Raw genomic sequence first — 13,508 nt, forward strand, 5'->3', positions numbered from 1 at the left:
AGAACGAGGTGTAAAACTGTTCACACACGCTATATCATTATTAATCGATTTATTTCTTATATTTTAATAATTTCTCTCTGCTATCCTATTTTCTCTCTGCGCGAAAATCATCAGTCTCCGAGCATTCTAACATGTCTATGAATCCGTGTTGGAGTCCGAAGTTTATGCGATGTCAGAGCGTCGTGTTACACAAAAGAAAAATCGCTCCAAAGTGCTCGTTCAGCGAGAATTCTGTTTTCTTTTTTTGCTCTCTGTATTCTTTCTCCGCGCTTTTCATAGCGGATTTTCCAATAATATTCAGATATTATTTCCACGACTGTTTTTTTTTTTTTTTTAATAATATTGATAACAGACTTTTTTATAAATATTATCTCGAAATATCTCGAAATAATTTTAGTTACACGGAGCAGCAAAAAAAAGAAAATTATTAGTGTGAATTAGCGCTTCAAGATTCAAGCAGCGAAATAGACATTTATAAATTCATATATTGAAATATATATTAAATGTGCGATAATATTTTAATAAACATGTTTATATTTTGTCCTCTCCGTATACCCACGCGATATATGGTATCAACATAATGTATCATTTTCGTATCTGCTATGCGTTAAACATAAATTATTTAGATACCAATTAATGATAAATTTCCTCGTTATATATGTCTGTCCTATATATCCCTATCCACGCGTAAATAATAAATACGCACATTGACGACGATTCAATGACGATTCTCGTCATCAGTTTCAAAGGCGTGTATCTAAAGCGCTTTAAATATTACATTCTAATTGCGTAATTACGTTTTCCAGGAGGCGACAACGCTATAACGAGACAATTTATCGAAATAACGTTATTAAAATTTACACGATTAATATAGAGATGGGCTGAATATTCTGGGCAAATGTGCATAGATGTGCTGGCGCGACACACGCATAATCGTCGGAAATTGCTCACGCAGCGTCGCTTTGCAAATATATGATTGCTTGTTGCAGACTATAGTTATGTATCCCAGGCCAAATATCATCACGTGCACCGTGCGCGTATGGCTACGAGAAATTGGCTTTTCTCTCACATACGGGGCACTCATGCTCAAAACGTGGCGGTAAGTGTACTTCACTTCTCGATGGTATTGCATTTTGGTCGTTTCGTGACCATTTTCCTTGTTCGTCCCGCCGAGATAAGAATTGTTCTTCATTCGTCAAATTTTTATTGCCAATGACGATTATATAAGTGATCTTGACGTTCTCCTGTCTTTTTTATTGAGTTTGAATATTTTCTTCTACGTTTTATGATGCTGTAATCGCAACGTCTTAATTTAATTATACCTTGAGATATATATTTCGATTACTTCGTGACTTCTTTAACTTTCTTAATTGAATTGTTAAAGTTCGAAGTCTTACGAAAATTAATGAGAATTGATATATTGATGGTTTTCTACAACTTTCATAATATTCTTTCACATAATTTTCGAGAACCCGCTGGAATTCGTACAAAAGTTATAACCGGCTTGATTGTTATCGATTTAAAAAAAATAACGATGCCGTTTGCGTTAGATACCACCTTCATGGAATATCAATAGATCTATTTAGATTTGCAAAATGCTACGGGTAACTCCCGCTGTTTAGATTTTTAAATCCGTAAATCCCCTCATCGAGCTACGAAGGCTCGGTCAGTCAATCGATAAAGGAAAAAAAAAACAAAATAAAAAAACAAAACGAAAATTGCTGCAAACGGAAAAAAATGGATCTGACGAAAAATCCGTGATGTTGTACTTGCAGGATATCCGTGATCTTCCGAGTGAAATCGGCGAAGGCCGTGAAAATAACGGACGCGAGCCTGCTGAAGCGGCTCGGCATCATCGTCCTAACGTTCAGCGTGTTCCTTAGCATAAGAACACTGGTCGCACCGCCCGTCGTGATCGTCGCGCGGACCGCCGACGATCTCAAAGCGTATCTCTGCCGAACTGACTGGTGGGACCACAGCTTCACTACTCGTGAGTACCACTGTGTTCTGCGTGAGAAAAAAAAAAGAGATATCGACTCGCTTAATCCTTCGTTGTACGCTCGGTACGTTGCCTTCGATACCGCGGACTTCTGTAATCGCAAGCTGCATCGTAAGCTCCAGTGAAATATGAGCGCGCGGCGGGGCTACGGTACATGCACGCGTACATATATATATGTATGTATATGGTACAGAAAGTAGGCGGCATTGGATTAACTTTGCTTTTATGGAATGATCGATCCCTTGCGCACACGTAAGAATGCGATCAAAAGTTAGAGAGTTTCTGATGAATTAAACTCCGCGCTTGCTTTTCACCCCAAGCGCCTTCAAGCACATGAAGCTTATTTACTGAAATATTTAATATAGAAAGTTGCGAGGCGAGTTACGCGCGGATGGATGGCGCTCAAAACAAATAAGTACCGGGGAATCCCGGTCCCGAATTTTCGCTGAGGAATCTTGTTTAACCGGGATGGGACAAAAATGCGCGAAGCACCTCCGGGACATACCGCGTAAATGAGGCGTGAAAGTGGGCATCTGTCTCTCGGCGTATCCCTCCAGCTTCGCCATATCCATAAGTTTCTGTATTATACGTGGCAGGTAGCATTAGTTCGTATTACCCATTTCCACTGTCAGTTACGTGTGTCTGCCTCTGTCTACATCGTAAAATATTTACCGAGTCTCTATCATGACGCTTCTCACTGCCGTCGGAAAATTGCCCTTGGCGGTATATCAAATTTAATTTATATTAAATTAGAGGCATTTAGCGATCGTATCGTTGTATGCACGCTCGCGCATAGTTAATACGGCGTTATGAAGGATTAGAGCGTATTAGTGATACAATATACGTGTTGTATAATATATAATGTGGAAGTTCGTACACATGTGTGAGCCATATTGATTTAGTAATACTGCAGATGGCCGAACGCAATTTTAAATCAAGATGGATAATGTAGCTGGTAGCACGTACCGGCTACATCGAGGGGGTACCTCGCGTTGTAGTTAATTCGCATTCATCTGCCGTCAGAGAGCAACGCAAGAAGCATTACTTTTTTCGCATAACGATCTCCAAAGAAACGGCTAATACGTAAAATCTTACACAAACACGCTGCAACTCGATCGGCGATTACTCATACAGTTTGAAGAAGGCTCTTAATTCCTTAAATCCCTCCTTGAAATTTACATTTCAAGAGTTTAACTGCAAAGTTATCTGATTGCGTTACATCTGACAGTTCCCAAGGACTTCTCCAATCGGAAAACTTGTAATCACACAGATCGTTGAACTATCCATCGATCCCTCGATTTACAGAGTCGTAACTAGGACGCAAATTGGCACGAGTTCGTTTCGACTTTTGCACACGTATGTGAACCGAGAACGGAATTAGAAAATATTCCAGCCACACGGTACGCAAGTGACGCTAGCTACGACTCTGCGGGCTTTTCAGCAAAACATTAAACTTGCTATTGAGACTAATGTGACTTGGAATTTCACGTGATTTCAGTCGAGGTGATGTTTCTCGTGTGGGGCATCCGGTTGTGCATCGTAGTAAGAAAGACTCCGTCGGAGTTTAATGAGAGTCGATTCATTTCAATGGCGATTTACAACGAATTTCTACTATCAGTCTTCCTCAACGTTTCAATGTAAGTTCGCGTTATAAGACCTCCCTTTTTCCCTCTATTCATTATTCGGAGTGACCGATTACAGCTCGGTCGGGAATCACTCGCGAGACCTCGCCACCGCTCGTAATTATTCGTAACACGAGATCGTTCGTTCGAATCGTTTCTCCGAACGCGTTGAAAGAGCTCTATCGAACGATATATATTGGAAATTGGAACGATTCTCTAAGTCATGAGTTTACCGCTCGATGATGCGATAAGCGGCAATAGGGTTTTTATATATTTAAATTTAATTAAATTCCTCGGAATTTTATATTTCAAGAATTTAACCGTGGAATGCATAATGTAAGTCAATTTAGAGCGACCCTTATTTTAAATGTAAATACTCTGTGTCGACGGTTTTTCAACATGTCCCACCTTAACTGCAATTTAATGACAGACTTCCTTGACGAATTTATAATCAAATTTTTTCTAACGGCACTAATTTTGTGATTTACTTCAATTTTCAATACAGAAGATTACATGCCGTGACGATAAATTCTCAAACCGCAACGTAAAATTTTTATTATCCCCGAGCGTTTTTCTCTCCCCTTTGTTAAATCTTCCTTTCAATTCTTCTCAAGAAAAGAGGTAGTCGCATCAAACGCATCTCTCATTAAAACTTAATGCAATCAAGAATGTAGGGCAACCTAATTTAAGGATGTAATTTGAATTTTTGAGATGGAGGAAACAAATAAAAATAACGGAAGATCTGGGACAATCCACACAGTATAGCAGCGTTCGCCGTTCTTACGTCACGATAGCGCTTCGTGCGGCTAACAGCTCTGAATAATTTCTTTCCCGTTGCTGCAGGTTGTTCCTGCAATCGCCGGCCAATCCGGATTTATTGTACATCATATTTTTCTGCCATACCCAGCTTACCGTCACATTGCTGCTCTGTCTGATATTCGGCAGTAAAGTAAGAAATATTATTTATTACAAACATTATTCACTATATGACAATCATCATGTTTTACGGCCTGACGCACGCATTTTGTTACGTCAATGTATCGATTGACCAAAAATTTTTTAATTTCGAATTGTACGTAGTGAATTATTCAAATATTATGCAGTTACACATTTATTGCAGCAGTTTTAAACGCATCGAATTTTTATAGTAGTATAGCGAATTTAGTTCTTCTTTTTTTTTCGAGAAATTTGCAGATGTTATTCAATCTTTGAAATATTAAATATTGGCAATAAAAAGTAGTTTTTATTAAAAAATTAATGAAAACATGTTTTCGAAATATTTTCGAGCAAACTTTATTCGAAATAAACAAGATTGGGATGATACGCGTGATCAAATGTAATTAATCTGTAAATAGATCAGTCTCTCCTTGTTTGAGATTTACTGGAAAAAGTAAAGTAGAAGTTGCGGTATCGTATCAAGCTAAAATTCAATCGGCACGAATGAGATTAAATCGCGCAATTTCCGATTCGTTTTCTACTTGCCTCTCTCTCTTTCTCCTCCCCTTTCTCTCTCTCTCTCTCTCTCTTCTTGCAAGATTACTGCAAAGTCCTCCTACTAGCTTGAATAGAAACCCGATGCTGTGTAAGTTTGGTTGTTACATACGTCGCATTTAACAAAGGCTTATGTGGTGTTCCGCGACGGAGGGAAAGAGGAGGCGATCGGCAAACTTTGCGGCGCGACCGGCAAGTTCCTGGGGAAAAGCAGTCGTCCGCAGGGTACTAGTAACCAGACCAACTCGATATCGCTTCAGCAGGGTAATTTCGCCGAAGAAAGCGACTCTGTCACGGTAAGCGCTCTGGTAAACCGGAGCCGTCGGACGACGGACTCTCCGGTCCCTGTGGAGCATACCGGAAGCTATACACTTCCTCTTACCTAAACATAATCCGATCTAGATCTAGAATATCTAGATTCACAGCGAATCTCGATTGTATTGCCCTAATGTTATCCTAATTTTCGAGTTATAAAGTTTCAAAGTTCTCTCGAAGTTTTAGAATCCTTATCCTCTAAGCTGTAAACTCTTTAAAGCATAAAGCTTAAAACTTTAAAATTTTGGCACCCTAGAATCTCAGAATATTCTAGTTTTAGAAACTTAGAATTTTGAAATATAATAAAATCTTGAAATTTTAGAAATCTTGGAACTTTAAAATCATGATGTCTTAAGTCTTAAGACCTTTGTAATTTTAAATTTTAAATTCTTTAGTATTTCAGATATAAGATAGGGGTAGCAAGAGAAACTTCTTTTCAGGAGGAATTCCGCCGTTTGCTCAACCAATTAGAGATCCTGAAGGAGAAGAACATATTATTAGGAAATCAGGAGCTCTCCAGCAAGCTGGCAGCCATGCTGGATGCTTCCAATCGAGTCGAGGCTCAAGTATCCACTATTCAAGCCATTTCGACTAGCATCGTTCAGTTGAATGATCTCAATAAATCGACGAAGGAAACTAATCTCGGACAAGCTTGTCAGGAACAGACCCGGGCAGGTAAGAAAGTAACTTTGAAAAAAACTGTGTGCTAATTTTTTCGCGGGAAAGGTCAGCGGGCTCGTGAAATACATATATTGTAATCGTTTTTCAAGATTAGCGCAGTCGGAAATAAAATCTCGTCAATAAAAGTTCTGTATATATGAACTGAAGAAAAACATTTTATTTATATGTGCACATTCGGAGCTCGGAGCCAGTAGTCGGAAATAAAATCAGAGGAAATTTTCCGGTTTAAAAATGGCACGGATTTAGGAATGATCGTAGCTCTGGGAACGGTGGATAAAATTAGAAAAAGTGGAAATTCTGACAAAAGCAGTATATATGGCTCGCATATTTCATTTATATTTAAAGTTGGGAATTAAGGGGCAAGAACTAGGAAATTGTTCCTGACGCATCGGAAGCCCAGAAAAAGGAAATGAACGGCAAAACAAACTGTCCCGAAAACTAGCCCGGTTATATTAAATTTACTGTGGAAACCGCAAGTCTAAACAACAGCTACGCTTTATTTATTTACGTTCTCCCTTTGTGCCCGTTCAAAATAATCTATTAATTTTTCACTATATCCCGTGGAGCCCTGAGGGGCACATAATTCTACCTTTGTTTAGGAAACGGTTCTCAGAGCGAAAATCAATGTCGCGCATGTATTGAGAAAAACGGGCTCGGAGGAAAGGATACGCGGGATACGTCGAAGGATAATGAGACATCGGAGCCGAGGAAAATCGGAAAAGACATCGCCGTGTCAACCTCCTCGAAGCACGCTGTTGAGGACGTCGGCAGGGAAGTGTGTCATGGCAAGGATGGCAAAGAAGCTGATTTAAAAGACAAATCCAGGAGCAAATCCGGTCACGCTAGAACACACGCCATAGTCATCAACCTCGATGACAAGAGCAGATTTTCCGAGGAAGTTACCGTATAACGTTATTTTTAAGTAAAAAATAAACACAGTTAAAATAAACACAGTTTTCCGACATTTCTAATTAATTAACAATGTTCTAATTAATTGACGATTCTTTCGTGAGTAAAATATTATTTATCGTTGAAAATTCGTTGAAAATTATAATTATCAATTAACATATTTTCGAAAAAGTTGACATTTCCTAACAACAATCAATTAATACGAAATTCCATAAAATAAAATTAATGACAACATTTTTGCGCGTCATTAATAATAATAATTGATTCTATGAAAAAAAATGAAAAAAATTCTAGTTCGTTTGAATTCATAAATTTATACCATGAATAATTTAAACCGACACTTGAAAGGAGTTTTTCAGAATTAATAAGATCGATTAATCTCTCGATTGTCGAGCGTAATAATAATTCCAATGACAAGTTGGAAATTTTAAATGTCGAAGAATGTCTGAAAGATCGTTAGAATGATTTGCTGAAACGATGATTGATCTGAATGAAAGTTAATTAAGCGACCGTTTAGTCATCGTGAATAATAATCGTTCGCATGTTAATGACAGACTCGCGGCACATATCGATTTTTCATATTTTGGTGTATATCAAATATCCGTGGAGTAACAAAAAAAAATTAAAACGTTAGATTAATCTCGTCGTTTGGCATTTTCGATCGAGACCGATCGTATTTTAGTGCGTCATTAATGGACCGTTCATTAACCCTTAGGGAGTAATCCGCCCTTTCCAGCAGCAAATCGATTACTCGGGCTTTCCAAGATCAAAATGTGCTTCGTCAGCGTGTTCGCGGATCACAAGATAGCCTGTACCTGTAATTATGTATTAATGTAAAAGCAAGTTAAAGGGATAAGACTCATTAACCCTTTCCAGCTCCCCGACGGCGCACGATATTATGAAAATTATACGATCGTTTTAATTAATTTCTTAAGAACGTGTTAAATATATAAAAATAAATGTAATATAATATATTGTGTTACGTAATTATAATATAATTACGTAGGGTAAAATAATACGGATGTGCATTAAATCATATCGCATGATGTTACATTATACTGTATAATATTTGTCAACGATATTCTATTGTATTATAATATAATCCGAGATTATAATTAAAAAATATATAAATGTAAGTATAAATTTATCTAGAAAAACAAATCTTCGATGTAAAAATAATTCGGGCTTGAAAGGGTTAAGGGAAATTATTTTTTATGCCATCTTTTTTTGCTAATGATCTTATGTGATGCGTGCAGATGTCGATAATGATTCGCTCAATAAAATTACAAAAATGTTAATCGATATATATTTAAAACTATCAATTTGAAAACGCTTGAATTTTATTTGATTCGTGCATTTTAATATTCCTGAATGCTCAAATCAATTTATTTTAGATGAATTGTTTACTTTTTGAATTTTTAAGCATTCACTTCTTAGAATTCTTTAATTTCGAATTATCCGTTTTTTTAAATCTTTATTAAATAATAGTATTTCTTATTTATCCATTTTCTACATATCAAAATTCTTTATTAAATTTGTATAAGTATCCACTTTCATTATTGTTTGATAACAGTTTACATAAGCAGATATAGATATAATTCATCTGCGTGTACATTGCTCGCTGTGACGTAAATATTACTTTAATAATTACCATCGTTTCCGTGTAACTTATCGTACGTATAGTTTAAGTCAACGCGTTGTATTGTAAATAATAATGAAATGCATTATTAATCGATTAATTAATAAAGACGAGATGAATAAAGTTTAAGTCAAAAGAATAATTTTGTAAAATAACAATCTTATGCTTTGAATGTAACCAATCAATCGCTAAAGTAAGGATATTTTACAATTATTAAGACCGCGTAATTATTAACGTCAAATTTAAGCTTATTTGATGTAGAAAATAATATTATATAGTTAAGAGGAATATTTATTCCTATGGAAAAATCAATTCTCTCTCTCTCTCTCTCTCTCTCTCTCTCTCTCTCTCTCTCTCTTCATAACGATATTTGTGGAAAAATAGTTTTTTAATCCGCTCAAAGCTGCTCCGAAATCCAGCTTATTAAGCTAACAGCTCGTTATGAGCCTCCCGGATATCTCAGGATCAAGACTCGGGTTAATCCTCCTCAACTCATTTTCTTTTTTACGAAAAGACGATCACGATTAAATCTATTCTCGGCTCGTTAAATTTAAAACGTCGGTTACAGAAAGAGTCGGGTTAGTAAAAGATTTTCCATCTCAATCAGACAATTTCGCGCGAAAGACGCAGATTAAGGGATCCAAGACGGATTTCAATCTACCGTTCGCTTAATGAAACTTGCAAACGGAAGTTTCCTCGAGTAGCCTGGATTGATGCGAGAAGCAACGTCTTCGCACTTTATACATGTTAATACGGCACGTATTCGAGAGACACTTGACAATCAGATGCTCAACCGCTACCTTCCCCGTTATCATTCCGTTCCATATTCTCGTCAATTGGATACCTCCCCAATAAAGGATTCCCTCAACGACTTGATCACTTGCCAACGCGAAAGAAGAAAGGGGCAAGCGACGGGAAGAAACGGCTTCGAGAAGACACGGGGGATGAAGAAAGGGAGTATTCCCTCCGTACTTCCGGCGGAGTTACGTTGGCTGGTTCCTGCCCACCCCACGCCGTTCGGACGGTGTTTTACGAACTGCGTCCGTACAACGGATGTGCCAATCCCGTTCCAATTGCCCTTCCGATAAAAAAAAGGAAGGCATAGATACGTGCCCTGCACGATACGTCGGGATCACGACTGCGACTACGGGGACGAAAGTCCGTCGTAGTTCCGTATTGATTTTCATGTATAAGAATACGCGGATATCACCGTTGAATTATCGAGTGCCCGGCGCAGAAGAAGGGCCTCTCGAAGCTTTCGCTTCCGCGAGCCCTCTCTCGAGACGATTCGACCGGTTAGAATTAGTTATTCGTTAGCCCTTTACCGAATGAAAGCGTCGCCGAATGTACCTGTATCATCTATAACGGTACAGGAAGATGGATTAGAGTGTTATGTTCGAGAATGTCGGTCAGATAGGCTTATAGCTCACGGCGGAGCAAAGTTTCGATGGGTTCAAGTTGAGTCTCGAGTTCTAAACTTAGTCCATCGATTTTGGTTCACGTTAATACGTGAAAATGTAATATAAAATATATGTTGTTTATTGCTCACATCATTCTTAACATCTTATTTTTTGTATTTATCTATAAGCTGCGGTTAGATTATCGAAATCTGTTTGAAATAGAATTTGCAGATTGTGTCTACAAACTTTGCTTCTTTCTCTTTTTAAACATTTATTATTTCAGTTTTTATCTTTGACGATATATTACAACTGATTTCATCATTTGATTTCAATTATATAACTGCAATCTCGAATTTATAATGTTATTATTAGATATTAATTTTGTTATTGGATATTTAATGTTAAATTGAGAATATAAATGATATGACATATTAATTATATCATATAATAACGTATATAAATAAATAAATATTAATTGTTATTTTCAAAATTATTAAAATATTTTCGAGATACATTTTTATAAAGATGAAGCTAATATCTCGGCGAATTTGAATTGCCAATCTTCAAATTCTCTCAGTAGTTGGTTTCCAATATTTTTCTTTGGATCGCATTGAAAAAATATTCAAATTCTTCGAGTAACAAAAGGTAGAAAAAACTGATGATGACGGAGTTTATAATTGAAAAGAATTTAATAGAGCTCTGAAATGAAATATGAAAAAGAATTCCAATATATTTTAATCCTAAATATAAAAGTTCAACATTTTTTATTCAAATAAATAAAAAAAAAAAATTGAGAAAATTATAAAACTGGTTTTTAATTTCTCGAAGATTACAGGTTTCGCGAACCTTGTAGTTTCGCTCATCGTCATTATATTAGTTCTCTCTAATTCGCTCACATAAGATTAAAAGGGAAGAAGAAGGGAAATTTAAGATAGATTAATAATTTCGTGGATCAAGGATTTTGAATAAATTCGCGAGATGTAAATTCTCATCAATTCTTGCGGACGCACAAATGAATATATGAATGAGAAAGGAGGATAATTGCAAAGCGACCGTTTCGCGTCTCAAGGATGAATTCGTCATTTTGCAAATTGACGTGGCCCTGATCCATTCCCCGAAATACCTCCTATCTCGAGCGGGATGTCAACAACTATGCGTATTACTCCGGAGTTTGCGGACGGCCGCATATACGTTCCCGCGTCGTCCTATCGGCACGAGTTCCGGTTAGTTCCGGCGCGATTTGATTATCATTCCTCCCCCGAAAGCGGTGACGACGATAAGCTTCGTCGCAAACGTACACGCGCGCGCGAGCAGGAATTTCCACGGATTTTCCTCCGGGCGGAGTTCGGAGAAGGAGGGCGGGGAAGGGAGGAGGATATAGTGGTTACATTACATTACGAGCGGATTGCCGAGCGATGCTCGTCGCTCGAGTCGATGAGGGATATGGGGGCTTTCCATATCCTGGCTTTGGCCGTAGTCGGATATTGATACGCAAGCGAGCGATCGTCGTCGACGACGCGCGAATGTGTAGCACGTACGGTAGCGCGCGGTAATTCTGGACGGATCGACGGGATTCGTGAAACCGCGCGCGATATCGCAATGCGGCTTTGAAGTCGACAAGCGGACGGAACGGAGTGCGCTCAGCCCTTCCGCCGCGATACCGCGTCTGAATAGAGGAACGCAAACACGCAAATTCTGACGAATCCTTCTCCAAGGGCGCGGTGAATCCCGAAACGGAGCAAGAGCTTTTAGACTCCCCGAAGGCCACGGATTCTACGCGAAGAACGATATACTTTTCGCATTAGAAAGTTAAAGGACTTGAAAAAATCAATACTTCCGAAATGTGACAGGTGTCGGAAAAAGAGTTCGACCCTAGGTCTGGAAGATGCAACAAAACTTATACTGTACTGCGAGTTTCCAACTCGAGAAAGTTTTGAAATTAGGAACTTGCCAGTAAAAATATAAAATTATTAAGAGAGATTAATTTTTTTTATAGCTAGTTTTTACTTAGGAATAAAATTTATAGACAATCTAAACCGTCAACACAAATTTATAAATAGTTAAATTTAAATACGTTTTATTATGTATAAGAAAACGTGGTAAAACTATATGTTAGAAAAGTTGATTAAAAAATTATAGAATTTTTTTTATTTTGCAACGCTAATCAAAGACGTCCACGTAGGTAATCTATCAAGTCCTGATATTGGATCAGTTATATCCAATAACTCATAGAATTCTAGCAGGAGTTGAATAACATTTTTCAACGAAGTGTGAGATAACATCAGATTGATGACGTAAACTAAACAGATCTGCTGAGTGTAATGTAATTATAGCAGAAATCGAATAAACCCGCTGTTTCGTAATCGTTCAAATGATGTATATCTCTTCCAATTATAGCTTCAGGCGCATTATATAATTCGGAACAAATTATATTAATCCTTCATAATTAATCAATTATATTAATCCAGTAACTGAAACTCGCGTATCGTAATATTAAAGGCTAATACCTAAAGGGTGCGGAAATTTGTATAGTTTCGTAAACAGTCATTATAATAACGATCACAAATAACATTGCTGCTAGAATATTGTTTGTCGGGAACGTTTCGTGTTTCGAGTTTTAATCAAACTCTGTTTTAATCAAAAATTTATTGGGAGCTTAATTTGCGAAATTTGTAATGTTAAAAATTAAAAAGTTATTATTAAAGCGCGACGAGGATATAATTTGCGTCAAAGGAAATTTGGTTTCAGATGCATCTCAGCAAATTTATTGACACAGTTTGTATCCTATCAAGTTTTAAAATATTCTATTGAACGCCGCACGGATCTGTCAATGTGTTTCCTGTAGTGTGAAACCAATATTGCCAAACTCGTCCTGCTTGTCATTGCGGTATAACTGTATCATCTGTTAATAATCTATCCCCGTTATGATCAAAATTTCTAGGTATTAATTGTCATCCCCAGATAATAATTGATAGACGTCACGATCAGTCCGTGTATTAATTGTGTTACGTAGCGGTCGACATGTCGATGTCGGTGTGCGGCGTGTCGACAAGAGATTCAATTTTTTCAATCAAAATTCGAAGCGAGAGAAATTCAGTTATAAAGATAGAGTGAATTTTAGGATGTCACAATATTCGCGGAGAAAAGGAAGTTGAAAGTTATAGAGCCCATTATGAGAGGCGACAATTGGATTTTTTAGATTCAAGGAAGGCCTTAGAACCCAATGACTTGAAGAATATTAACAAGGTTGTGCGTGGAAAAAGCGTGGAAATATACCCTTTGAAAATTTTCTATGCTAGCATTCTTATCTCGAGCCGCATATCCTTAAATCCTCAGACTTGATTTACGCTCTTTTTCAAAATCCGTCGTCTGAAAAATTTTCTTATCTTTATTGTCCTGGATTCTCTTAAAAATTCAGCGCATCTTTCAATAACGCATCATCACGATGACTA

General features: G+C 37.3%; 1 protein-coding gene across 2 annotated transcripts in view; it reads left to right on the plus strand.

The window, feature by feature from the left end:
- Positions 1-8,174, plus strand: part of LOC112462714 (probable G-protein coupled receptor CG31760) — a 55,647-nt gene extending 47,473 nt beyond the window's left edge. The window contains exons 6-12 of one of the 2 annotated variants that reach the window (XM_025028633.1): positions 990-1,099; positions 1,776-1,990; positions 3,498-3,636; positions 4,465-4,570; positions 5,241-5,408; positions 5,823-6,102; positions 6,708-8,174. In XM_025028633.1, the coding sequence (XP_024884401.1) occupies positions 990-1,099; positions 1,776-1,990; positions 3,498-3,636; positions 4,465-4,570; positions 5,241-5,408; positions 5,823-6,102; positions 6,708-7,018 (1,329 nt within the window). In that variant the 3' untranslated portion in view covers positions 7,019-8,174. The remainder of the gene's footprint in view (positions 1-989; positions 1,100-1,775; positions 1,991-3,497; positions 3,637-4,464; positions 4,571-5,240; positions 5,409-5,822; positions 6,103-6,707) is intronic. The other variant, XM_025028634.1, reaches the window with a different exon arrangement.
- The last annotated feature ends 5,334 nt before the right edge of the window (positions 8,175-13,508 follow it).

This window comes from Temnothorax curvispinosus, unplaced genomic scaffold (assembly GCF_003070985.1).
Source record: "Temnothorax curvispinosus isolate PA1 unplaced genomic scaffold, ASM307098v1 QBEX01012727.1, whole genome shotgun sequence".
Classification (NCBI taxonomy): Eukaryota; Metazoa; Arthropoda; class Insecta; order Hymenoptera; family Formicidae; genus Temnothorax; species Temnothorax curvispinosus.